Source organism: Oncorhynchus gorbuscha, linkage group LG11, assembly GCF_021184085.1.
Source record: "Oncorhynchus gorbuscha isolate QuinsamMale2020 ecotype Even-year linkage group LG11, OgorEven_v1.0, whole genome shotgun sequence".
Taxonomy (NCBI): domain Eukaryota; kingdom Metazoa; phylum Chordata; class Actinopteri; order Salmoniformes; family Salmonidae; genus Oncorhynchus; species Oncorhynchus gorbuscha.
The window spans coordinates 72,747,151-72,774,377 of record NC_060183.1 but is presented as its reverse complement, the minus strand read 5'-3'; the positions used below and the strand labels follow the sequence as shown (position 1 = coordinate 72,774,377).

At 42.0% G+C, this 27,227-nt stretch overlaps 1 protein-coding gene across 3 annotated transcripts in view; it reads left to right on the top strand.

Moving 5' to 3' along the window:
- LOC123989409 (ral guanine nucleotide dissociation stimulator-like) overlaps positions 1 to 27,227 on the top strand; it is a 126,260-nt gene that overhangs the window by 55,966 nt on the left and 43,067 nt on the right. For all 3 annotated transcript variants that reach the window (XM_046290409.1, XM_046290408.1, XM_046290407.1), the window contains exons 3-8: positions 1,077 to 1,145; positions 1,708 to 1,901; positions 2,442 to 2,563; positions 3,218 to 3,433; positions 3,859 to 4,047; positions 10,300 to 10,377. In XM_046290409.1, the coding sequence (XP_046146365.1) occupies positions 1,077 to 1,145; positions 1,708 to 1,901; positions 2,442 to 2,563; positions 3,218 to 3,433; positions 3,859 to 4,047; positions 10,300 to 10,377 (868 nt within the window). The remainder of the gene's footprint in view (positions 1 to 1,076; positions 1,146 to 1,707; positions 1,902 to 2,441; positions 2,564 to 3,217; positions 3,434 to 3,858; positions 4,048 to 10,299; positions 10,378 to 27,227) is intronic.

Below are 27,227 nucleotides of genomic sequence, written 5' to 3'. Positions count from 1 at the left end.
TGATGGGTGGATGAGAGAATGGGTGGGTGGGTGGGTGGGTGGAGGAGAGGATGGATGGGTGGGTGGATGAGAGGATGAATGGGTGGATGAGAGGATGAATGGATGAGAGGGTGGATGGGTGGGCTGGTGGAGGAGAGAATGGATGGGTGGATGAGAGGATGGGTGGGTGGGTGCATGGATGGATGGGTGGGTGGGTGGGTGGATGAGAGGATGGATGGAGGAGAGAATGGGTGGATGAGAGGATGGATGGGAGGGTGGATGAATGGATGGGTGGATGAATAGATGGGTGGATGAGAGGATGGAAATCTGGGTGGATGGACATACACATAAATGACTGGATGGGTAGATGAGAGGATGGATGAGAGGATGGGTGGTTGGAGGAGAGGATTAATGGGTGGGTGGAGGAGAGGATGGATGGATGGGTGGGTGGGTGGATGAGAGGATGGGTGGGTGGATGGATGGATGGAGGAGAGCATGGGTGGATGAGAGGATGGATGGGAGGGTGGATGAATGGATGGGTGGATGAATAGATGGGTGGATGAGAGGATGGAAATCTGGGTGGATGGACATACACATAAATGACTGGATGGGTAGATGAGAGGATGGATGAGAGGATGGGTGGTTGGAGGAGAGGATTAATGGGTGGGTGGAGGAGAGGATGGATGGATGGGTGGGTGGGTGGATGAGAGGATGTGTGGGTGGATGGATGGATGGAGGAGAGAATGGGTGGATGAGAGGGTGGATGGATGAATAGATTGGTGGGTGGGTGGGTGGATGTGAGGATGAATAATATGGGTGGATGGAGATGCACATAAATTACTTGATGAATCGATAGGTGGATGAGAGAATGGATGGATGGGTGGGTGGGTGGAGGAGAGGATGGATGGGTGGGTGGAGGAGAGGATGGATGGGTGGGTGGAGGAGAGGATTGGTGGGTGGATGAGAGGATGAATGGGTGAATGAGAGGATGGATGGATGAGAGGATGGATGGATGGGTGGGTGGATGGATGGGTGGGTGGATGAGAGGGTGGATGGATGGGTGGGTGGATGACTAACAAACTGATTACTGTGTTCAGGTATGCCAAACTCCAGCTTGGATCAGAGGGCCACAGACTGACTCACGACGATCGTACAGAACTGAGGAAGTAAGTCTATCTGACTCTGACACACATTGTGGACAATACATCTTACCCAAATAGCCTATTTTCAACACATGCTGTACAGAAGACCTTGTTAGACTGTTTGCTTAATTTTCACATTTTGTTGCCTGGAATTTGAATTGCTTGCCTTATACCTATGACATTCTTCTGAGACAGGAGGACACTTCACAAGTCGTGACATCCGCCCTACTAACGTGTAGCTCTTTATCTCTCCATACCACCAGTACTATCCTGCTGGCATAAGCAGTTCTGCCATTGGGAACATTGGATATGTTTCTATTGTGTTCATATGGGTGTTGTATCGCATTACAAAGTTTGTCATTGTCCTATATTTTGTGACCCATATCCTCAGGGAAAACATTTTTTATATATCTCTTTCCTATCCTTCTCCGGTTTCATGGTAGTTAGTCCCTTTATCTACTGTATCTTTCCTACCTCTCCACTCTCTTTTTTTCTCATTTCCACCCTCTTTTTTTAACATTATAAAAGGTAATATGTTTAACTCTCTCTTTCACTCTCCTTTTTTGTCTCTCTCTCTCTTCCTCAGCACAATATCCTCCATCTTGGGGGCGTGGCTGGACCAGTATTCTGAGGACTTCTGGAAGCCTCCAGAGTACAGCTGCCTGCGACGGCTAATCTCCTACCTGCATCTCAACTTCCCAGGATCGGACCTGGAACGCCGCGCCTGCAACCTCCTGACACACTTCCACCGCCGACAGCTCCAGGAGCCCGAGCACGAGTGTAAGATGACCGGCCGACTCCCAGCTGAACTTTTGACCTTTGACCCTGACCCTCAACTTGAGCATGGAGAGTCCAAAGTATTAGTGGAAGTCCACAGATGTTTCCAGTGGTACTCCAAATCAGATGACACTCAATCCCACTGTTAGTCAATCCCTTAGGGAAAGTGTTACAGACAACCAAGAGCGTGTGTGTGTGTGTGTGTGTGTGTGTGTGTGTGTGTGTGTGTGTGTGTGTGTGTGTGTGTGTGTGTGTGTGTGTGTGTGTGTGTGTGTGTGTGTGTGTGTGTGTGTGTGTGTGTGTGTGTGTGTGTGTGTGTGTGAGATGTGGGTGTCAGGAAGCAAAGTCGAACCAACACAGTCAGATGCTCTAGTTTAGTCCAACACATACCTGTATTGTCTTACAATACTTTGATCCACATCTTCCACGAAAGGTATATCTGAGTCTGTGGGCCCTCACTTCCCTACATTAAGTAGTTTCCTTCCTAAACCCAGCCGTGTGTTTCATGTTCTTTTGCTAATGAATGGTGATGTTATCCCTCAGTACTGGACCATGGTGGCTATCCGTTCACGCTACTGGAGGAGAATGGCTACGAGGATGAGCAGCTGGACTTCTTGAACTTTGACCCGGCGGTGGTGGCCGAGCAGTTCACCCTCATGGACGCGGTAGGATGCCAAAACATCTCGAAACTCAGAAAACTTTAGTCCCAAATGCACATATTTGTGAACTAATAACATATAACAACATATCCTAAATAATAATGAACTCTGTCTTTGTTTGAGTTTTCTATGAAATTGTTGTCTATTATTTTCCATCATTTTCCATAGTGGTACTTCATAGTTTGAGTTGCTCTCTCATTGTTTTCACAAATTTCATGTGTATTTTTCCATGCCAGCAAGTCTCCTTGGATTTGATCGAAAATGAAAAATTAAACACTGTAACTGTGTCCTGTTGGAGCCAAGGGGCTTCCTTGACCGGTCTTCAGGGGCTGTTAGATAAGACAGGAAGTGAGGACAGAAGACAGATGGCTTTAGGCCCACACTGCTGTTGAGTTTCCGCTCATAAACAAATGTCACTCCAAAAGCTTTCTTACCGGCATTTATTAGGAGACTTGTGTACAACAGGCAATTTGATCAATTGTCCTCAAAGCCTTTTGAAGTATCTGCCTGTTTCTGATTTCTCCCTAGCTTCTGCATAGGAGTGAAAACAACATGTTAATCTCATCCAAAATACATCTCTGGTTGCAGCAAGAAACCAGGCCTCCATTTTGTTTGTCTTCCTCCAAACCCCCTCTTCTCTACTCCCATTTTTCCTCATAGGAGCTCTTTAAGAAGGTGGTTCCCTACCACTGTCTGGGGAGTATTTGGTCGCAGCGGGACAAGAAGGGCAAGGAACACCTGGCCCCCACCATCCGTGCCACCGTCACCCAGTTCAACTGCGTCACCAACTGTGTCATCGCCACATGCCTGAGCGAGCGCTCGCTGAAACCCACGCAGCGCGCCAAGCTGGTGGAGCGCTGGATCGAAGTGGCCAGGGTGAGACACTGTTGTTAGCAGGAGTTGGTGTGCGATTACATTTGAATTAATAGTCATTTAGCAGACACTCTTAGCCAGAGCAATTTAGTAGTGAGCTCATACATTTTCATACTGATCCCCCATGGGAATCAAACCCACAACCCTGGCGTTGCAAGTGCCATGCTTTACCAACTGAGTCACACGGGTAGAGCATGGTGTCCTTCCCCTTCAGTCCTGCAGAGGTGCAGTTTGTTCTGTGTAGCATGATGATTACAGTACCCATAATACTCTGTTCCAAAGAGTTGGTCTTATTTGAGTAAAACAATTCTGAAGCGTATCTAGTGGTGTTCTGTCACCTTACCAATACATTGGATTTATTTGCCCCTGGTGCTGAAATGAGTCCATTGATATTCATCTGAATATTTACTGTCTTTTTTTCTCTTCAGGAGTGTCGAATCCTGAAGAACTTTTCTTCACTGCGGGCTATCCTCTCTGCTCTGCAGTGCAACCCTGTCCACCGGCTGAAGAGGACATGGGACGAGGTGTCCAGGGAGAACTTCCGCATCTTCCATGAGTTGTCAGAAATCTTCTCTGATGAGAATAATCATTCGCTCAGCAGAGAGCTGCTCATTAAGGTAGGCAGAGAGCTCCTCATTAAGGTAGGTTAATGAGTGTGTGTGTGTGTGTGTGTGTGTTAGTGAAGGAGTACTCCTAGAGGGATGTGACCCCACACAAGGGAACCTATATCACTCCACTGCCTGAAATCAGAGGTCTACTGTAGTCAGAGCAGTGTGTGTGTGTATATATTTTGTTTGCTAATGCTTTATTGATTCTGCGCCCCAAACACAAATGCGCTCTCACACACACACTCTGATTATAGTAGTGCTCTGATTTCAGGCAGTTAGTGATGGGGTTTCCCCTGTGTGAGGTCACACAACTCTAGTGGTACTCCTGCTCTCACACACACACTCTGATTATAGTAGTGCTCTGATTTCAGGCAGTTAGTGATGGGGTTTCCCCTGTGTGAGGTCACACAACTCTAGTGGTACTCCTGCTCTCACACACACACTCTGATTATAGTAGTGCTCTGATTTCAGGCAGTTAGTGATGGGGTTTCCCCTGTGTGAGGTCACACTTAGTTGAAAACTTCTAGTGGTACTCCTGCTCTCACACACACACTCTGATTATAGTAGTGCTCTGATTTCAGGCAGTTAGTGATGGGGTTTCCCCTGTGTGAGGTCACACAACTCTAGTGGTACTCCTGCTCTCACACAGACAGTGTCATCACCCAAGATGAGATGACAGTGTTACACTGCAGTAGATTCATGGTGTAACAGGGTGTTTTCACACACTACCCTGCAGTAGCATCATGGGGTGACTGGGCATGTGCATGCGAGTGTGACGCACCTGGAGACGGAATAAAAGGACACCCTGAAAGCCATTTCCAGCACATAAAAACACAAAGTGAAAAACAAAATATGGGATTTTGTCATCTGGAGTTTCCTATCTTAGTTGAAAATCTTGGTGAGATATTAGGTCATCCTCCCAATGAGAAGAGTTCTTAGCTAACAATGTATTACACTTTGGACACTTGGCAACATGATTCATATAGCCAATCCATTATCAACTGTTATGGAACAGCATAGAACACTACAGAACAGTATAGAACAGAACAGTACAGCAGTATAGAACAGAACAGTACAGCAGTATAGAACAGAATAGTACAGCAGTATAGAACAGAATAGTATAGCAGTATAGAACAGAATATTATAGCAGTATAGAACAGAATAGTATAGCAGTATAGAACAGAACAGTATAGCAGTATAGAACAGAACAGTATAGCAGTATAGAACAGAACAGTATAGCAGTATAGAACAGAACAGTATAGCAGTATAGAACAGAACAGTATAGCAGTATAGAACAGAATAGTAGAACAGTATAGCAGTATAGAACAGAATAGTATAGCAGTATAGAACAGAATAGTACAGCAGTATAGAACAGAATAGTACAGCAGTATAGAACAGAATCGTATAGCAGTATAGAACAGAATCGTATAGCAGTATAGAACAGAATCGTATAGCAGTATAGAACAGAATAGTACAGCGGTATAGAACAGAATAGTACAGCGGTATAGAACAGAATAGTACAGCAGTATAGAACAGAGCAGTATAGAACAGAATAGTATAGCAGTATAGAATAGTATACAGTATAGTATAGAAGTATAGAACAGAATAGTATAGCGGTATAGAACAGAATAGTATAGCGGTATAGAACAGAATAGTATAGCGGTATAGAACAGAATAGTATAGCGGTATAGAACAGAATAGTATAGCGGTATAGAACAGTATAGCAGTAATGAACGGAATAGTATAGCAGTATAGAACAGTACGGAATAGTATAGCAGTATAGAACAGAATAGTATAGCAGTATAGAACAGAATAGTACAGCGGTATAGAACAGAATAGTATAGCAGTATAGAACAGAATAGTACAGCAGTATAGAACAGAATAGTATAGCAGTATAGAACAGAATAGTATAGCAGTATAGAACAGAATAGTATAGCAGTATAGAACAGAATAGTATAGCAGTATAGAACAGAACAGTATAGCAGTATAGAACAGAATAGTATAGCAGTATAGAACAGAATAGTACAGCAGTAGAACAGAATAGAACAGAACAGAACAGTATAGCAGTATAGAACAGAACAGTATAGCAGTATAGAACAGAACAGTATAGCAGTATAGAACAGAACAGTATAGAACAGAACAGTATAGCAGTATAGAACAGAACAGTATAGCAGTATAGAACAGAACAGTATAGAACAGTATAGCAGTATAGAACAGAACAGTATAGCAGTATAGAACAGAACAGTATAGCAGTATAGAACAGTACAGTATAGAACAGTATAGCAGTATAGAACAGAATAGAACAGAATAGTATAGCAGTATAGAACAGAATAGTATAGCAGTATAGAACAGAACAGTATAGCAGTATAGAACAGTATAGCAGTATAGAACAGTATAGCAGTATAGAACAGAATAGTATAGCAGTATAGAACAGAACAGTATAGCAGTATAGAACAGAACAGTATAGCAGTATAGAACAGAACAGTATAGCAGTATAGAACAGAACAGTATAGCAGTATAGAACAGAACAGTATAGCAGTATAGAACAGAACAAGCAGTATAGAACAGAACAGTATAGCAGTATAGAACAGAACAGTATAGCAGTATAGAACAGTATAGCAGTATAGAACAGAATAGTATAGCAGTATAGAACAGAACAGTATAGCAGTATAGAACAGAACAGTATAGCAGTATAGAACAGAACAGTATAGCAGTATAGAACAGAATAGTATAGCAGTATAGAACAGTACAGAACAGTATAGCAGTATAGAACAGTACAGAACAGTACAGCAGTATAGCAGTATAGAACAGAACAGTATAGCAGTATAGAACAGAACAGTATAGCAGTATAGAACAGTATAGCAGTATAGTACAGCAGTATAGAACAGAACAGTATAGCAGTATAGAACAACAGAACAGTATAGCAGTATAGAACAGAACAGTATAGCAGAACATGGTACAGCAGTATAGAACAGAACAGTATAGCAGTATAGAACAACAGAACAGTATAGCAGTATAGAACAGAACAGTATAGCAGAACAAAGAACAGTATAGCAGTATAGAACAGAACAGTACAGAACAGTATAGCAGTATAGAACAGAACAGTATAGCAGTATAGAACAGTATAGCAGTATAGAACAACAGTATAGCAGTATATACAGTATAGCAGTACAGAACAGTATAGCAGTATAGAACAGAACAGTATAGCAGTATAGAACAGAACAGTATAGCAGTATAGAACAGAACAGTATAGCAGTATAGAACAGAACAGTATAGCAGTATAGAACAGAACAGTATAGCAGTATAGAACAGTACAGAACAGTATAGCAGTATAGAACAGAACAGAACAGTAGCAGTATAGAACAGAACAGTATAGCAGTATAGAACAGAAGCAGTATAGAACAGAACAGTATAGCAGTATAGAACAACAGAACAGTATAGCAGTATAGAACAGAACAGTATAGCAGTATAGAACAGAACAGTATAGCAGTATAGAACAGTACAGAACAGTATAGCAGTATAGAACAGTACAGAACAGTATAGCAGTATAGAACATAGAACAGTATAGTATAGAACAGAACAGTATAGCAGTATAGAACAGAACAGTATAGCAGAACAGTATAGCAGTATAGAACAGAACAGTATAGCAGTATAGAACAGAACAGAACAGTACAGTATAGAACAGTATAGCAGTATAGAACAGAACAGTATAGCAGTATAGAACAGAACAGTATAGAACAGTATAGCAGAACAGAACAGTATAGAACAGTATAGAACAGAACAGTATAGCAGTATAGAACAGAACAGTATAGAACAGTATAGAACAGAACAGTATAGCAGTATAGAACAGTACAGAACAGTATAGCAGTATAGAACAGAACAGTATAGCAGTATAGAACAGAACAGTATAGCAGTATAGAACAACAGAACAGTATAGCAGTATAGAACAGAACAGTATAGCAGTATAGAACAGTACAGAACAGTATAGCAGTATAGAACAGAACAGTATAACAGTATAGAACAGAACAGTATAGCAGTATAGAACAGAACAGTATAGCAGTATAGAACAGAACAGTATAGCAGTATAGAACAGAACAGTATAGCAGTATAGAACAGTATAGCAGTATAGAACAGAACAGTATAGCAGTATAGAACAGAACAGTATAGCAGTATAGAACAGAACAGTATAGCAGTATAGAACAGAACAGTATAGCAGTATAGAACAGAACAGTATAGCAGTATAGAACAGTACAGAACAGTAGCAGTATAGAACAGAACAGTATAGCAGTATAGAACAGAACAGTATAGAACAGTACAGAACAGAACATAGCAGTAGAACAGAACAGAACAGTAGAACATAGAACAGTATAGCAGTATAGAACAGAACAGTATAGCAGTATAGAACATACAGAACAGTATAGAACAGTACAGAACAGTATAGCAGTATAGAACAGAACAGTATAGCAGTATAGAACAGAACAGAACAGAACAGAACAGTATAGCAGTATAGAACAGAACAGTATAGCAGTATAGAACAGAACAGTATACAGTATAGAACAGAACAGTATAGCAGTATAGAACAGAACAGTATAGCAGTATAGAACAGAACAGTATAGCAGTATAGAACAGAACATTATAACAGTATAGAACAGAACAGTATAGCAGTATAGAACAGTGTAGCAGTATAGAACAGAACAGTATAGCAGTATAGAACAGTACAGAACAGTATAGCAGTATAGAACAGTAGCAGTATAGAACAGAACAGTATAGCAGTATAGAACAGAACAGTATAGCAGTATAGAACAGTACAGAACAGTATAACAGTATAGAACAGAACAGTATAGCAGTATAGAACAGAACAGTATAGCAGTATAGAACAGAACAGTATAGCAGTATAGAACAGAACAGAACAGTATAGAACAGAACATTATAACAGTATAGAACAGAACAGTATAGCAGTATAGAACAGAACAGTATAACAGTATAGAACAGAACAGTATAGCAGTATAGAACAGTACAGAACAGTACAGCAGTATAGAACAGAACAGAACAGTATAGAACAGAACAGTATAGCAGTATAGAACAGTATAGAACAGAACAGTATAGCAGTATAGAACAGAACAGTATAGCAGTATAGAACAGAACAGTATAGCAGTATAGAACAGAACAGTATAACAGTATAGAACAGAACAGTATAGCAGTATAGAACAACAGAACAGTAACAGTATAGAACAGAACAGTATAACATAGAACAGAACAGTATAGCAGTATAGAACAGTATAGCAGTATAGAACAGAACAGTATAGCAGTATACAGAACAGTATAGCAGTATAGAACAGAACAGAACAGTATAGCAGTATAGAACAGTACAGAACAGTACAGAACAGTATAGAACAGAACAGTATATAGCAACAGAACAGAACAGTATAGCAGTATAGAACAGAACAGTATAGCAGTATAGAACAGAACAGTATAGCAGTAGAACAGAACAGAACAGTATAGAACAGAACAGTATAGAACAGAACAGTAAGCAGTATATAGAACAGAACATTATAACAGTATAGAACAGAACAGTATAGCAGTATAGAACAGTACAGAACAGTATAGCAGTATAGAACAGAACATTATAACAGTATAGAACAGAACAGTATAGCAGTATAGAACAGTACAGAACAGTACAGCAGTATAGAACAGTACAGTACAGTATAGCAGTATAGAACAGTACAGCAGTATAGAACAGAACATTATAACAGTATAGAACAGAACAGTATAGCAGTATAGAACAGTACAGAACAGTATAGCAGTATAGAACAGTACAGAACAGTACAGCAGTATAGAACAGAACCGTATAAAGGTGGTTGTTCTGGTGGGTGGTCTTGACTTGGGTGTGGGGGTGTGACGCTGTGCAGGTGTTATGTAGGGGAGATAGCAACGAAGCCACTTACACACACATAGACATCAAACCCTGACATTCCCCAAATTCCAGAACAAACACACATATACATACGTCAGGGTATCTAGATGGGGGGGGGGTGTAACTTGGGAATATATCTCCCCTGCCTGATACTCTGCAGTAGAATGGGGGAGAGTGTATGTTCACCATTTGATAGCTTGATAAATGATAAGCTCGGTGCACATTCCAGGTAAAAGTGGGTATTCTTTCATTTAATTGAACAGAAACTAGTGTTATCTGATTGCTGAAATAGGGGCTTAGGCTTTAGATCTCACTGTGAATGTTATTCCGTTATTTTTTCTGTTTAGGAAGGCACGTCCAAATTCGCAACCCTGGAAATAAACCCCAAACGAGCCCAGAAGAGACAGCAGCAACCCCGAGACCTGGTAAGGACATTAAGAGAGAGGCAATGTAAGAAAGGAGGGAGGGGAGGGTAAGATGGAGTGGACTTAGAGAGAGACAAAATACTAGAAGGATTGAAGAGGAAGAAAAAAGTAGCTTTTACAAAAATGGAGGATGGCAGGAAAAGCAGAGAGAGATGACATGGAGGATGGCAGGAAAAGCAGAGAGATGACATGGAGGATGACATGAAAAGCAGGAGAGATGGCAGAGAGAGATGACATGAAAAGCAGAGAGAGATGACATGGAGGATGGCATGAAAAAGCAGAGAGAGATGACATGGAGGAAAGCAGAGAGAGATGACATGAAAGCAGGAGAAAGCAGAGAGAGATGACATGGAGGATGGCATGAAAAGCAGAGAGAGATGACATGGAGGATGGCATGAAAAGCAGAGAGAGATGACATGGAGGATGGCAGGAAAAGCAGAGAGAGATGACATGGAGGATGGCATGAAAAGCAGAGAGAGATGACATGGAGGATGGCATGAAAAGCAGAGAGAGATGACATGGAGGATGGCATGAAAAGCAGAGAGAGATGACATGGAGGATGGCATGAAAAGCAGAGAGAGATGACATGAAAAGCAGAGAGAGATGACATGGAGCATGGCAGGAAAAGCAGAGAGAGATGACATGGAGGATGGCATGAAAAGCAGAGAGAGATGACATGGAGGATGGCAGGAAAAAAGCAGAGAGATGACATGGAGGATGGCAGGAAAAGCAGAGAAAAGAGAGATGGGATGACAGGAAAAGCAGAGAGAGATGACATGGAGGATGGCAGGAAAAGCAGAGAGAGATGACATGGAGGATGGCATGAAAAGCAGAGAGAGATGACATGGAGGATGGCATGAAAAGCAGAGAGAGATGACATGGAGGATGGCATGAAAAGCAGAGAGAGAGATGACATGGAGGATGGCTAGAAAAGCAGAGAGAGATGACATGGAGGATGGCTAGAAAAGCAGAGAGAGATGACATGGAGGATGGCATGAAAAGCAGAGAGAGAGATGACATGAAAAGCAGAGAGAGATGACATGGAGGATGGCATGAAAAGCAGAGAGAGATGACATGGAGGATGGCATGAAAAGCAGAGAGAGAGATGACATGGTGAATGGCTAGAAAAGCAGAGAGAGATGACATGGAGGATGGCATGAAAAGCAGAGAGAGATGACATGGAGGATGGCATGAAAAGCAGAGAGAAAGGAGAGAGAGATGACATGAAAAGCAGAGATAGATGACATGAAAACCAGGGAGATGAAGCATGAAGAGAGAGATGACATGTAAAGGATGGCATGAAAAGCAGAGAGAGATGACATGTAAAGCAGAGAGGATGACATGGCAGGGAGAAAGCAGAGAGAGAGATGACATGGAGGCATGAAAAGCAGAGAGAGAGATGACATAAAGCAGAGATAGATGACATGAAAAGCAGGAGAAACAGAGAGAGATGACATGTAAAGCAGGGAGAAACAGAGAGAGATGACATGTAAAGCAGAGAGAGATGATATGAAAAGCAGGGAGATCAGTGACATGAAAAGCAGAGAGAAAGCAGAGAGAGAGATGACATGTAATGACAGGAGAAAGCAGAGAGAGATAATATGAATGGCAGAAAAGCAGAGAGAGATGACATGAAAAGCAGAGAGAGAGATGATATGAAAAGCAGGGAGATCATGACATGAAAAGCAGAGAGAAAGCAGAGAGAGCGATGACATGTAAAGCAGGGAGAAAGCAGAGAGAGAGATGATATGAAAAGCAGAGAGAAAGCAGAGAGAGATGATATGGAGGATGGCATGAAAAGCAGAGAGAGATGACATGAAAATCAGAGAGGGATGACATGGTGGATGGCATGAAAAGCAGAGGGAGATGACATGAAAAGCAGAGAGAGAGATGACATGGAGGATGGCATGAAAAGCAGAGAGAGATGACATGAAAATCAGAGAGGGATGACATGGTGGATGACATGAAAAGCAGAGAGAGAGATGACATGGAGGATGGCATGAAAAGCAGAGAGAGAGATGACATGAAAAGCAGAGAGAGATGACATGGAGGATGGCATGAAAATCAGAGAGAGATGACATGGTGGATGGCATGAAAAGCAGAGAGAGAGATGACATGGAGGATGGCATGAAAAGCAGAGAGAGATGACATGGTGGATGGCATGAAAAGCAGAGGGAGATGACATGGTGAATGGCATGAAAAGCAGAGAGAGAGATGACATGAAAAGCAGAGAGAGATGACATGGAGGATGGCTAGAAAAGCAGAGAGAGATGACATGGTGGATGGCATGAAAAGCAGAGAGAGAGATGACATGGAGGATGGCATGAAAAGCAGAGAGAGAGATGACATGGAGGATGGCATGAAAAGCAGAGAGAGATGACATGAAAATCAGAGAGAGAGATGACATGAAAAGCAGAGAGAGAGATGACATGAAAAGCAGAGAGAGAGATGACATGGAGGATGGCATGAAAAGCAGAGAGAGAGATGACATGGAGGATGGCATGAAAAGCAGAGAGAGAGATGACATGGAGGATGGCATGAAAAGCAGAGAGAGAGATGACATGGAGGATGGCATGAAAAGCAGAGAGAGATGACATGAAAATGGAGAGAGATGACATGAAAAGCAGAGAGAGATGACATGAAAAGCAGAGAGAGAGATGACATGGAGGATGGCATGAAAAGCAGAGAGAGAGATGACATGGAGGATGGCATGAAAAGCAGAGAGAGAGATGACATGGAGGATGGCATGAAAATCAGAGAGAGAGATGACATGAAAATCAGAGAGAGAGATGACATGAAAAGCAGAGAGAGAGATGACATGGAGGATGGCATGAAAAGCAGAGAGAGATGACATGGAGGATGGCATGAAAAGCAGAGAGAGATGACATGGAGGATGGCATGAAAAGCAGAGAGAGATGACATGAAAATCAGAGAGAAAGCAGAGAGAGATGACATGAAAAGCAGAGAGAAAGCAGAGAGAGATGACATGAAAATCCGAGAGAAAGCAGAGAGAGAGGTGACATAGAGGATGGCATGAAAAGCAAAGAGAGATGACATGGAGGATGGCATGAAAAGCAGAGAGAGATGACATGAAAATCAGAGAGAAAGCAGAGAGAGATGACATGAAAAGCAGAGAGATAGATGACATGAAAACCAGGGAGAAAGCAGAGAGAGAGATGACATGAAAAGCAGAGAGAAAGCAGAGAGATAGATGACATGAAGAGCAGGGAGAAAGCAGAGAGAGATGACATGTAAAGCAGAGAGAAAGCAGAGAGAGAGATGACATGTAAAGCAGAGATAGATGACATGAAAAGCAGGGAGAAAGCAGAGAGAGATGACATGTAAAGCAGGGAGAAAGCAGAGAGAGATGACATGTAAAGCAGAGAGAGAGATGATATGTAAAGCAGGGAGAAAGCAGAGAGAGAGATGATATGAAAAGCAGAGAGATAGATGACATGAAAAGCAGGGAGAAAGCAGAGAGAGATGACATGTAAAGCAGAGAGATAGATGACATGTAAAGCAGGGAGAAAGCAGAGAGAGAGATGATATGAAAAGCAGAGAGAAAGCAGAGAGAGATGACATGAAAAGCAGAGATAGATGACAGAAAAGATGGGAGAAAGCAGAGAGAGATGACATGAAAAGCAGGGAGAAAGCAGAGAGAGATGACATATAAAGCAGAGAGAGAGATGATATGAAAAGCAGGGAGAAAGCAGAGAGAGAGATGACATGAAAAGCAGAGAGAAAGCAGAGAGAGAGATGACATGTAAAGCAGAGATAGATGACATGAAAAGCAGGGAGAAAGCAGAGAGAGATGACATGTAAAGCAGGGAGAAAGCAGAGAGAGATAATATGAAAAGCAGAGAGAAAGCAGAGAGAGATGACATGTAAAGCAGAGAGAGAGATAATATGAAAAGCAGAGAGAAAGCAGAGAGAGATGACATGTAAAGCAGAGAGAGAGATGATATGAAAAGCAGGGAGATCAGTGACATGAAAAGCAGAAAGAAAGCAGAGAGAGATGACATGTAAAGCAGGGAGAAAGCAGAGAGAGAGATGATATGAAAAGCAGAGAGAAAGCAGAGAGAGAGATGACATGTAAAGCAGAGATAGATGACATGAAAAGCAGGGAGAAAGCAAGAGAGATGACTTGTAAAGCAGGGAGAAAGCAGAGAGAGATAATATGAAAAGCAGAGAGAAAGCAGAGAGAGATGACATGTAAAGCAGAGAGAGAGATGATATGAAAAGCAGGGAGATCAGTGACATGAAAAGCAGAAAGAAAGCAGAGAGAGAGATGACATGTAAAGCAGGGAGAAAGCAGAGAGAGAGATGACATGTAAAGCAGAGAGAGAGATGACATGTAAAGCAGAGAGAGAAATGACATGAAAAGCAGAGAGAGAGATGACATGTAAAGCAGAGAGGGAGATGATATGTAAAGCAGAGAGAGATGACATGAAAAGCAGAGAGAGATGATATGTAAAGCAGAGAGAGAGAGATGATATGTAAAGCAGAGAGAGAGATGACATGTAAAGCAGAGAGAGATGACATGTAAAGCAGGGAGAAAGCAGAGAGAGAGATGATATGAAAAGCAGAGAGAGAGATGACATGTAAAGCAGGGAGAAAGCAGAGAGAGAGATGACATGTAAAGCAGGGAGAAAGCAGAGAGAGAGATGATATGTAAAGCAGAGAGAGAGATGATATGTAAAGCAGAGAGAGAGCTGACATGTAAAGCAGGGAGAAAGCAGAGAGAGATGATATGTAAAGCAGAGAGAGATGATATGTAAAGCAGAGAGAGAGATGACATGAAAAGCAGAGAGAGAGATGACATGAAAAGCAGAAAGAGAGATGATATGTAAAGCAGAGAGAGAGATGATATGTAAAGCAGAGAGAGAGATGATATGTAAAGCAGAGAGAGAGATGACATGTAAAGCAGGGAGAAAGCAGAGAGAGTGATGACATGAAAAGCAGAGAGATCGATGACATGAAAAGCAGAGAGATAGATGACATGAAAAGCAGAGAGAGAGATGACATGAAAAGCAGGGAGAAAGCAGAGAGATAGATGACATGAAAAGCAGGGAGAAAGCAGAGAGAGATGACATGAAAAGCAGAGAGAAAGCAGAGAGATAGATGATATGAAAAGCAGAGAGAAAGCAGAGAGAGATGACATGAAAAGCAGAGAGAGATGACATGAAAAGCAGGGAGAAAGCAGAGAGAGATGACATGAAAAGCAGAGAGAGATGACATGAAAAGCAGAGAGAGATGACATGGAGGATGACATGAAAAGCAGGGAGAAAGCAGAGAGAGAGATGACATGAAAAGCAGGGAGAAAGCAGAGAGAGAGATGATATGAAAAGCAGGGAGAAAGCAGAGAGAGAGATGACATGAAAAGCAGAGAGAGATGACATGAAAAGCAGAGAGAGAGAGATGACATGAAAAGCAGAGAGAGAGATGACATGAAAAGCAGGGAGAAAGCAGAGAGAGAGATGATATGAAAAGCAGAGAGAAAGCAGAGAGAGAGATGACATGAAAAGCAGAGAGAAAGCAGAGAGAGGATGGCATGAAAAGCAGAGAGAGCAGACAGAGAGATGACATGAAAAGCAGAGAGAGAGATGACATGTAAAGCAGGAGAAAGCAGAGAGAGATGACATGAAAAGCAGAGAAAGCAGAGAGAGAGATGACATGAAAAGCAGAGAGAGAGATGACATGTAAAGCAGGGAGAAAGCAGAGAGAGAGATGATATGTAAAGCAGAGAGAGAGAGATGACATGTAAAGCAGAGAGAGAGATGACATGAAAAGCAGAGAGAGAGATGACATGTAAAGCAGAGAGAGAGATGACATGAAAAGCAGAGAGAGATGACATGTAAAGCAGAGAGAGATGATATGTAAAGCAGAGAGAGATGACATGAAAAGCAGAGGAGATGATATGAAAAGCAGAGAGAGAGATGACATGAAAAGCAGAGGAGAGAGAGATGATATGAAAAAGAGAGAGAGAGATGACATGAAAAGCAGAGAGATGACAGAGATGACATGAAAAGCAGAGAGAGATGACATGTGAAAGCAGGGAGAAAGCAGAGAGAGAGATGACATGAAAAGCAGGGAGAATAACAGAGAGATGATATGAAAAGCAGAGAGAGATGACAGAAAAAAAAGAGAGAGATGACATGTAAAGCAGGGAGAAAGCAGAGAGAGATGACATGAAAAGCAAGAGAAAGCAGAGTGATGACATGAAAAGCAGAGAGATCGATGACATGAAAAGCAGAGAGATAGATGACATGAAAAGCAGGGAGAAAGCAGAGAGATAGATGACATGAAAAAGCATGGGAGAAAGCAGAGAGAGATGACATGAAAAAGAGAGAAAGAGAGATGACATGAAAAGCAGAGAGAGAGAGATGACATGAAAAGCAGAGAGAGAGATGACATGAGAAAGCAGAGAGATGACATGAAAGCAGAGAGAGAGACAGGAGAGATGATATGAAAGAGAGAGAGATGGAGAAAGCAGGAGAAAGCAGAGAGAGATGACATGAAAAGCAGAGAGAGAGATGAAATGAAAAACAGAGAGAAAGCAGAGAGAGAGAGATGACATGTAAAGCAGAGAGATAGAGACAGAGAAAGAAAAGAGAGAAAGCAGAGAGAGATGACATGAAAGCAGGGAGAAAGCAGAGAGAGAGATGACATGAAAGCAGGGAGAAAGCAGAGAGAGAGATGATATGTAAAAGCAGAGAGAGATGACATGTAAAGCAGAGAGAGAGATGACAGAAAGCAGAGAGAGAGATGACATGTAAAGCAGAGAGAGAGAGACAGAGAGAGAGATGACATGAAAAGCAGAGAGAAAGCAGAGAGAGAGATGACATGTAAAGCAGAGAGAGAGATGACATGTAAAGCAGGAGAAAGCAGAGAGAGAGATGACATGTAAAGCAGAGAGTGAGATGATATGAAAAGCAGAGAGAGAGATGACATGGAGAGCAGGGAGAAAGCAGAGAGAGAGATGACATGTAAAGCAGGGAGAAAGCAGAGAGAGATGACATGAAAAGCAGAGAGATAGATGACATGGAGAGCAGGGAGAAAGCAGAGAGAGAGATGACATGAAAAGCAGGGAGAAAGCAGAGAGAGATGACATGAAAAGCAGGGAGAAAGCAGAGAGAGATGACATGTAAAGCAGAGAGAGAGAGACAGAAAAGCAGAGAGAAACAGAGAGAGATGACATGAAAAGCAGGAGAGAGAGAGATGACATGAAAAGCAGAGAGAAAGCAGAGAGAGAGATGACATGAAAAACAGAGAGATAGATGACATGAAAAGCAGAGAGAAAGCAGAGAGAGATGACATGAAAAGCAGGAGAGAACATGTAAAGCAGAGAGAGAGATGACATGAAAAGCAGAGAGAGATGACATGAAAAGCAGAGAGAGAGATGACATGAAAAGCAGGGAGAAAGCAGAGAGATAGATGATATGAAAAGCAGGGAGAAAGCAGAGAGAGAGATGACATGAAAAGCAGAGAGAGATGACATGAAAAGCAGGGAGAAAGCAGAGAGAGATGACATGAAAAGCAGGGAGAAAGCAGAGAGAGAGATGACATGAAAAGCAGGGAGAAAGCAGAGAGAGAGATGACATGAAAAGCAGAGAGAGAGATGACATGAAAAGCAGAGAGAGAGAGATGACATGAAAAGCAGAGAGAGAGATGACATGAAAAGCAGGGAGAAAGCAGAGAGAGAGATGATATGAAAAGCAGGGAGATGAAGCAGAGAGAGAGATGACATGAAAAGCAGGGAGAAAGCAGAGAGAGAGATGAAATGAAAAACAGAGAGAAAGCAGAGAGAGAGAGATGACATGTAAAGCAGAGAGAGAGATGACATGAAAAGCAGAGAGAAAGCAGAGAGAGAGATGACATGTAAAGCAGGGAGAAAGCAGAGAGAGAGATGACATGAAAAGCAGAGAGAAAGCAGAGAGAGAGATGACATGAAAAGCAGAGAGAGAGATGACATGTAAAGCAGAGAGAAAGCAGAGAGAGAGATGATATGTAAAGCAGAGAGAGAGATGATGAGCAGGGAGAAAGCAGAGAGAGTGATGACATGAAAAGCAGAGAGAGATGACATGTAAAGCAGAGAGATAGATGACATGAAAAGCAGAGAGAGAGATGACATGTAAAGCAGAGAGAGAGATGACATGAAAAAAGAGAGAGAGAGATGACATGAAAAGCAGAGAGAGAGATGACATGAAAAGCAGGGAGAAAGCAGAGAGAGATGACAGAAAAGCAGAGAGATGAAGCATGAAAGCAGAGAGAGATGACATGAAAAGCAGGGAGAAAGCAGATAGAGATGACATGGAGGATGGCAGAAAGAGAGAGATGACATGAAAAGCAGAGAGAAAGCAGAGAGAGATGACATGAAAAGCAGAGAGAAAGCAGAGAGATGACATGAAAAGCAGAGAAAGATGACATGGAGGCATGAAAAGCAGAGAGAGATGACATGGAAAGCAGAGAGCAGAGAGATATGTAAAGCAGGGAGAGAGAGATGACATGGAGAGATGACATGAAAAGCAGAGAGAGATGACATGGAGGAAAGCAGAAAAGAGAGATCAGATGACATGAAAAGCAGAGAGATGACATGGAGAGATGAGAGAAAAGCAGAGAGAGATGACATGAAAAGCAGGGAGAAAGCAGAGAGAGAGATGACATGAAAAGCAGAGAGAAAGCAGAGAGAGATGACATGGAAGAGCATGAGAAAGCAGAGAGAGAGATGACATGGTGAATGAGCATGAAAAGCAGAGAGAGATGACATGAAAAGCAGAGAGATGACATGGAGGATGGCATGAAAAGCAGAGAGAGATGACATGAGAGAGAAGCAGAAAAGAGAGAGAGAAACAGAGAGAGATGACATGAAAAGCAGAGAGAGATGACAGTGGATGGCAGAGAAAGCAGAGAGAGAGATGACATGGAGGAGCATGAAAAGCAGAGACAGAGATGATGGCATGAGAAAGCAGAGAGAGAGACATGGAGATGACATGAAAAGCAGAGGAGATGACATGGTGAAACATGAAAAGCAGAGAGACATGGAGATGGCATGAAAAGCAGAGAGAGATGACATGGAGATGACATGAAAAGCAGAGAGAGAGATGACATGAAAAGCAGAGAGAGAGATGACATGAAAAGCAGAGAGAAAGCAGAGAGAGAGATGACATGAAAAAGAGAGAGAAAGCAGAGAGAGAGTGACATGGAGGATGGCATGAAAAGCAGAGAGAGATGACATGGAGGATGGGAGAAAAGCAGAGAGAGATGACATGGAGGATGGCATGAAAAGCAGAGAGAGATGACATGAAAATCAGAGAGAAAGAGAGAGAGATGACATGAAAAGCAGAGAGAGAGATGACATGTAAAGCAGAGAGAGAGATGATATGTAAAGCAGAGAGAGAGATGACATGAAAAGCAGAGAGAGATGATATGTAAAGCAGAGAGAGAGAGATGATATGTAAAGCAGAGAGAGATGACATGTTAAGCAGGGAGAAATCAGAGAGAGAGATGATATGAAAAGCAGAGAGAGAGATGACATGTAAAGCAGGGAGAAAGCAGAGAGAGAGATGACATGAAAAGCAGAGAGAGAGATGACATGTAAAGCAGAGAGTGAGATGATATGTAAAGCAGAGAGAGATGATATGTAAAGCAGAGAGAGAGATGATATGTAAAGCAGAGAGAGAGATGACATGTAAAGCAGAGAGTGAGATGATATGTAAAGCAGAGAGAGATGATATGTAAAGCAGAGAGAGAGATGATATGTAAAGCAGAGAGAGAGATGACATGTAAAGCAGGGAGAAAGCAGAGAGAGAGATGACATGTAAAGCAGGGAGAAAGCAGAGAGAGAGATGATATGTAAAGCAGAGAGAGAGATGATATGTAAAGCAGAGAGAGAGCTGACATGTAAAGCAGGGAGAAAGCAGAGAGAGATGATATGTAAAGCAGAGAGAGATGATATGTAAAGCAGAGAGAGAGATGACATGAAAAGCAGAGAGAGAGATGACATGAAAAGCAGAAAGAGAGATGATATGTAAAGCAGAGAGGGAGAGATGATATGTAAAGCAGAGAGAGAGATGACATGTAAAGCAGGGAGAAAGCAGAGAGAGTGATGACATGAAAAGCAGAGAGATCGATGACATGAAAAGCAGAGAGATAGATGACATGAAAAGCAGAGAGAGAGATGACATGAAAAGCAGAGAGAGAGATGACATGAAAAGCAGGGAGAAAGCAGAAAGATAGATGACATGAAAAGCAGGGAGAAAGCAGAGAGAGAGATGATATGAAAAGCAGAGAGAAAGCAGAGAGAGATGACATGAAAAGCAGAGAGAGATGACATGGAGGATGGCATGAAAAGCAGAGATAGATGACATGAAAAGCAGGGAGAAAGCAGAGAGAGATGACATGGAGGATGGCATGAAAAGCAGAGAGAGATGACATGAAAAGCAGAGAGAAAGCAGAGAGAGATGACATGAAAATCTGAGAGAAAGCAGAGAGAGATGACATGAAAAGCAGAGAAAGATGACATGGAGGATGGCATGAAAAGCAGAGAGAGATGACATGGAGGATGGCATGAAAAGCAGAGAGAGAGATGACATGGAGGATGGCATGAAAAGCAGAGGGAGATGACATGGAGGATGGCATGAAAAGCAGAGAGAGAGATGACATGAAAAGCAGAGAGAGATGACATGGAGGATGGCTAGAAAAGCAGAGAGAGATGACATGGAGGATGGCATGAAATGCAGAGAGAGAGATGACATGGTGAATGGCATGAAAAGCAGAGAGAGATGACATGGAGGATGGCATGAAAAGCAGAGAGAGAGATGACATGGTGAATGGCATGAAAAGCAGAGAGAGATGACATGAAAAGCAGAGAGAGATGACATGGAGGATGGCATGAAAAGCAGAGAGAGATGACATGGAGGATGGCATGAAAAGCAGAGAGAGATGACATGGAGGATGGCATGAAAAGCAGAGAGAGATGACATGGTGGATGGCATGAAAAGCAGAGAGAGAGATGACATGGAGGATGGCATGAAAAGCAGAGAGAGATGACATGGTGGATGGCATGAAAAGCAGAGAGAGAGGTGACATGGTGGATGGCATGAAAAGCAGAGGGAGATGACATGGTGAATGACATGAAAAGCAGAGAGAGATGACATGGAGGATGGCATGAAAAGCAGAGAGAGATGACATGGAGGATGGCATGAAAAGCAGAGAGAGAGATGACATGAAAAGCAGAGAGAGAGATGACATGAAAAGCAGAGAGAAAGCAGAGAGAGATGACATGAAAATCCGAGAGAAAGCAGAGAGAGAGGTGACATGGAGGATGGCATGAAAAGCAGAGAGAGATGACATGGAGGATGGCATGAAAAGCAGAGAGAGATGACATGGAGGATGGCATGAAAAGCAGAGAGATAGATGACGTGAAAACCAGGGAGAAAACAGAGAGAGATGACATGAAAAGCAGAGAGATAGATGACATGAAAACCAGGGAGAAAGCAGAGAGAGATGACATGAAAAGCAGAGAGATAGATGACATGGAGAGCAGGGAGAAAGCAGAGAGAGAGATGACATGAAAAGCAGGGAGAAAGCAGAGAGAGATGACATGAAAAGCAGAGAGAAAGCAGAGAGATAGATGACATGAAAAGCAGAGAGAGAGATGACATGAAAAGCAGAGAGAAAGCAGAGAGATGGATGACATGAAAAGCAGAGAGATAGATGACATGAAAAGCAGAGAGAAAGCAGAGAGATGGATGACATGAAAAGCAGGGAGAAAGCAGAGAGTGATGACATGAAAAGCAGAGAGATCGATGACATGAAAAGCAGAGAGAAAGCAGAGAGATAGATGACATGAAAAGCAGGGAGAAAGCAGAGAGAGAGATGATATGAAAAGCAGGGAGAAAGCAGAGAGAGATGACATGAAAAGCAGAGAGAGAGATGACATGAAAAGCAGAGAGAGAGAGATGACATGAAAAGCAGAGAGAGAGATGACATGAAAAGCAGGGAGAAAGCAGAGAGAGAGATGATATGAAAAGCAGGGAGAAAGCAGAGAGAGAGATGACATGAAAAGCAGGGAGAAAGGAGAGAGAGAGATTAAATGAAAAACAGAGAGAAAGCAGAGAGAGAGAGATGACATGTAAAGCAGAGAGATAGATGACATGAAAAGCAGAGAGAAAGCAGAGAGAGAGATGACATGTAAAGCAGGGAGAAAGCAGAGAGAGAGATGATATGTAAAGCAGAGAGAGAGAGATGATATGTAAAGCAGAGAGAGAGATGACATGTAAAGCAGAGAGAGAGATGACATGTAAAGCAGGGAGAAAGCAGAGAGAGAGAGATATGAAAAGCAGAGAGAGAGATGACATAAAGCAGGGAGAAAGCAGAGAGAGATGACATGTAAAGCAGAGAGTGAGATGATATGTAAAGCAGAGAGAGATGATAGTAAAGCAGAGAGAGAGATGATATGTAAAGCAGAGAGAGAGATGACATGTAAAGCAGGAGAAAGCAGAGAGAGAGATGACATGTAAAGCAGAGAGAGAGATGACATGTAAAGCAGAGAGAAAGCAGAGAGAGAGATGATATGTAAAGCAGAGAGAGATGATATGTAAAGCAGAGAGAGATGATATGTAAAGCAGAGAGAGAGATGACATGTAAAGCAGGGAGAAAGCAGAGAGAGAGATGACATGTAAAGCAGGGAGAAAGCAGAGAGAGATGACATGTAAAGCAGGAGAAAGCAGAGAGAGATGACATGTAAAGCAGGGATAAAGCAGAGAGAGATGATATGTAAAGCAGAGAGAGAGATGACAGAAACAAGAGAGAGAGATGATATGTAAAGCAGAGAGAGAGAGAGATAAAAAGCAGAGAGAGATGACATGTAAAGCAGAGAGAGAGATGACAGTAAAGAGGGAGAAAGCAGAGAGAGAGATGATATGAAAAGCAGAGAGAGAGATGACATAAAGAGGAGAAAGCAGAGAGAGAGATGACATGTAAAGCAGGAGAAAGCAGAGAGAGAGATGACATGTAAAGCAGGAGAAAACAGAGAGAGATGACAGAAAGCAGAGAGAAAAACAGAGAGATGATATGTAAAGCAGAGAGAGAGCTGACAAAAGCAGGAGAAAGCAGAGAGAGAGATGATATGTAAAGCAGAGAGAGAGATGATAGAAAGAGAGAGAGATGACATGAAAAGCAGAGAGAGAGATGATATGTAAAGCAGAGAGAGAGAGATGATATGTAAAGCAGAGAGAGATGACATGTAAAAGCAGAGAGAGAGATGACATGTAAAGCAGGAGAAAGCAGAGAGAGAGATGATATGAAAAGCAGAGAGAGAGATGACATGTAAAACAGGAGAAAGCAGAGAGAGAGATGACATGTAAAGCAGAGAGAAAGAGAGAGAGAGATGACATGTAAAACAGAGGAGAAAGCAGAGAGAGAGATGACATGTAAAGCAGGGAGAAAAAGAGAGAGATGATAACAAAGCAGAGAGAGATGATATGTAAAGCAGAGAGAGATGATATGTAAAGCAGAGAGAGAGATGACATGAAAAGCAGAGAGAGAGATGATATGTAAAGCAGAGAGAGAGAGATGATATGTAAAGCAGAGAGAGATGACATGTAAAACAGAGAGAGAGATGACATGTAAAGCAGGAGAAAGCAGAGAGAGAGATGATATGAAAAGCAGAGAGAGAGATGACATGTAAAGCAGAGAGAGAGAGATGATATGTAAAGCAGAGAGAGATGACATGTAAAGCAGAGAGAGAGATGACATGTAAAGCAGAGGAGAAAGCAGAGAGAGAGATGATATGAAAAGAGAGAGAGATGACATGTAAAGCAGAGAGAGAGAGAGATGATATGTAAAGCAGAGAGAGAGATGACATGTAAAGCAGAGAGAGAGATGACATGAAAAGCAGAGAGAGAGATGATATGTAAAGCAGAGAGAGAGATGATATGTAAAGCAGAGAGAGATGACATGTAAAGCAGAGAGAGAGATGACATGTAAAGCAGGAGAAAGCAGAGAGAGAGATGATATGAAAAGCAGAGAGAGAGATGACATGTAAAGCAGAGAGAGAGATGATATGTAAAGCAGAGAGAGATGACATGTAAAGCAGAGAGAGAGATGACATGTAAAGCAGGAGAAAGCAGAGAGAGAGATGATATGAAAAGCAGAGAGAAAGCAGAGAGATAGATGACATGTAAAGCAGAGAGAGCAAAGAGAGATGATATGAAAAGCAGAGAGAAAGCAGAGAGAGAGATGATATGAAAAGCAGGAGAAAGCAGAGAGAGAGATGACATGTAAAGCAGGAGAAAGCAGAGAGAGAGATGATATGAAAAGCAGAGAGAAAGCAGAGAGATAGATGACATGTAAAGCAGGGAGAAAGCAGAGAGAGAGATGATGAACAAGCAGAGAGAGAGATGACATGTAAAGCAGAGAGAGACAGACATGTAAAGCAGGGAGAAAGCAGAGAGAGAGATGATATGAAAAGCAGAGAGAGAGAGATGTAAAGCAGGAGAAAGCAGAGAGAGATGACATGTAAAGCAGAGAGTGAGATGATATGTAAAGCAGAGAGAGATGATATGTAAAGCAGAGAGAGATGATATGAAAAGCAGAGAGAGAGATGACATGTAAAGCAGGGAGAAAGCAGAGAGAGATGACATGTAAAGCAGAGAGAGATGACATGTAAAGCAGGGAGAAAGCAGAGAGAGAGATGATATGTAAAGCAGAGAGAGATGATAAACAGAGAGAGAGATGATATGTAAAGCAGAGAGAGATGACATGTAAAGCAGGGAGAAAGCAGAGAGAGAGATGACATGTAAAGCAGGGAGAAAGCAGAGAGAGATGACATGTAAAGCAGGGAGAAAGCAGAGAGAGAGATGATGAGAGAAGCAGGGATAAAGCAGAGAGAGAGATGATATGTAAAGCAGAGAGAGAGATGACATGAAAAGCAGAGAGAGAGATGATATGTAAAGCAGAGAGAGAGAGATGATATGTAAAGCAGAGAGAGATGACATGAAAAAGCAGAGAGAGAGATGACATGTAAAGCAGGAGAAAGCAGAGAGAGAGATGATATGAAAAGCAGAGAGAGAGATGACATGTAAAGCAGGGAGAAAGCAGAGAGAGAGATGACATGTAAAGCAGGAGAAAGCAGAGAGAGATGACATGTAAAGCAGGGAGAAAGCAGAGAGAGAGATGACATGTAAAGCAGGGAGAAAGCAGAGAGAGAGATGATATGTAAAAGAGAGAGAGCTGACATGTAAAGCAGGAGAAAGCAGAGAGAGATGATATGTAAAGCAGAGAGAGATGATATGTAAAGCAGAGAGAGAGATGACATGAAAAGCAGAGAGAGAGATGATATGTAAAGAGAGAGAGAGATGATATGTAAAGCAGAGAGAGATGACATGTAAAGCAGAGAGAGATGACATGTAAAGCAGGGAGAAAGCAGAGAGAGAGATGATATGAAAAGCAGAGAGAGAGATGACATGTAAAGCAGGAGACAGAGAGAGATGACATGAAAGCAGGGAGAAAGCAGAGAGAGAGATGACATAAAGCAGGAGAAAGCAGAGAGAGATGACATGTAAAGCAGGGAGAAGCAGAGAGAGAGAGATGATATGTAAAGCATAGAAAGCAGAGAGAGAGAGATGATATGTAAAGCAAGAGAGAGAGATGACATGAAAAGCAGCAGAGAGAGATGATATGTAAAGCAGAGAGAGAGATGATATGTAAAGCAGAGAGAGATGACATGTAAAGCAGAGAGAGAGATGACATGTAAAGCAGGAGAAAGCAGAGAGAGAGATGATATGAAAAGCAGAGAGAGAGATGACATAAAGCAGAGAGAGAGAGATGATATGTAAAGCAGAGAGAGATGACATGTAAAGCAGAGAGAGAGATGACATGTAAAGACAGGAGAAAGCAGAGAGAGATGATATGAAAAGCAGAGAGAGAGATGACATGTAAAGCAGAGAGAGAGAGATGATATGTAAAGCAGAGAGAGATGACATGTAAAGCAGAGAGAGAGATGACATGTAAAGCAGGAGAAAAGCAGAGAGAGATGAGATGAAAAGCAGAGAGAGATGACATGTAAAGCAGGGAGAAAGCAGAGAGAGATGACATGTAAAGCAGGGAGAAAGCAGAGAGAGAGATGACATGTAAAGCAGGGAGAAAGCAGAGAGAGAGATGACATGTAAAGCAGGGAGAAAGCAGAGAGAGAGATGATATGTAAAGCAGAGAGAGATGATATGTAAAGCAGCAGAGAGAGATATGTAAACAGAGAGAGAGATGACATGAAAAGCAGAGAGAGAGATGATATGTAAAGCAGAGAGAGAAGAGCAGAGAGAGAGATGACATGTAAAGCAGAGAGAGAGATGACATGTAAAGCAGAGAGAGACAGCAGAGAGAGATGAGATGAAAAGCAGAGAGAGAGAGATGATATGTAAAGCAGAGAGAGATGACATGAAAAGCAGAGAGAGAGATGATATGTAAAGCAGAGAGAGAGATGATATGTAAAGCAGAGAGAGATGACATGTAAAGCAGAGAGAGAGATGACATGTAAAGCAGGGAGAAAGCAGAGAGAGAGATGACATGTAAAGCAGAGAGAGAGATGATATGAAAAGCAGAGAGAGATGACATGTAAAAGCAGAGAGAGAGATGACATGTAAAACAGGAGAAAGCAGAGAGAGAGATGATATGAAAAGCAGAGAGAGAGATGACATGTAAAGAAACAGAGAGAGAGATGATATGTAAAGCAGAGAGAGATGACATGTAAAGCAGAGAGAGAGATGACATGAAAAGCAGAGAGAGAGATGATATGTAAAGCAGAGAGAGAGATGATATGTAAAGCAGAGAGAGATGATATGTAAAGCAGA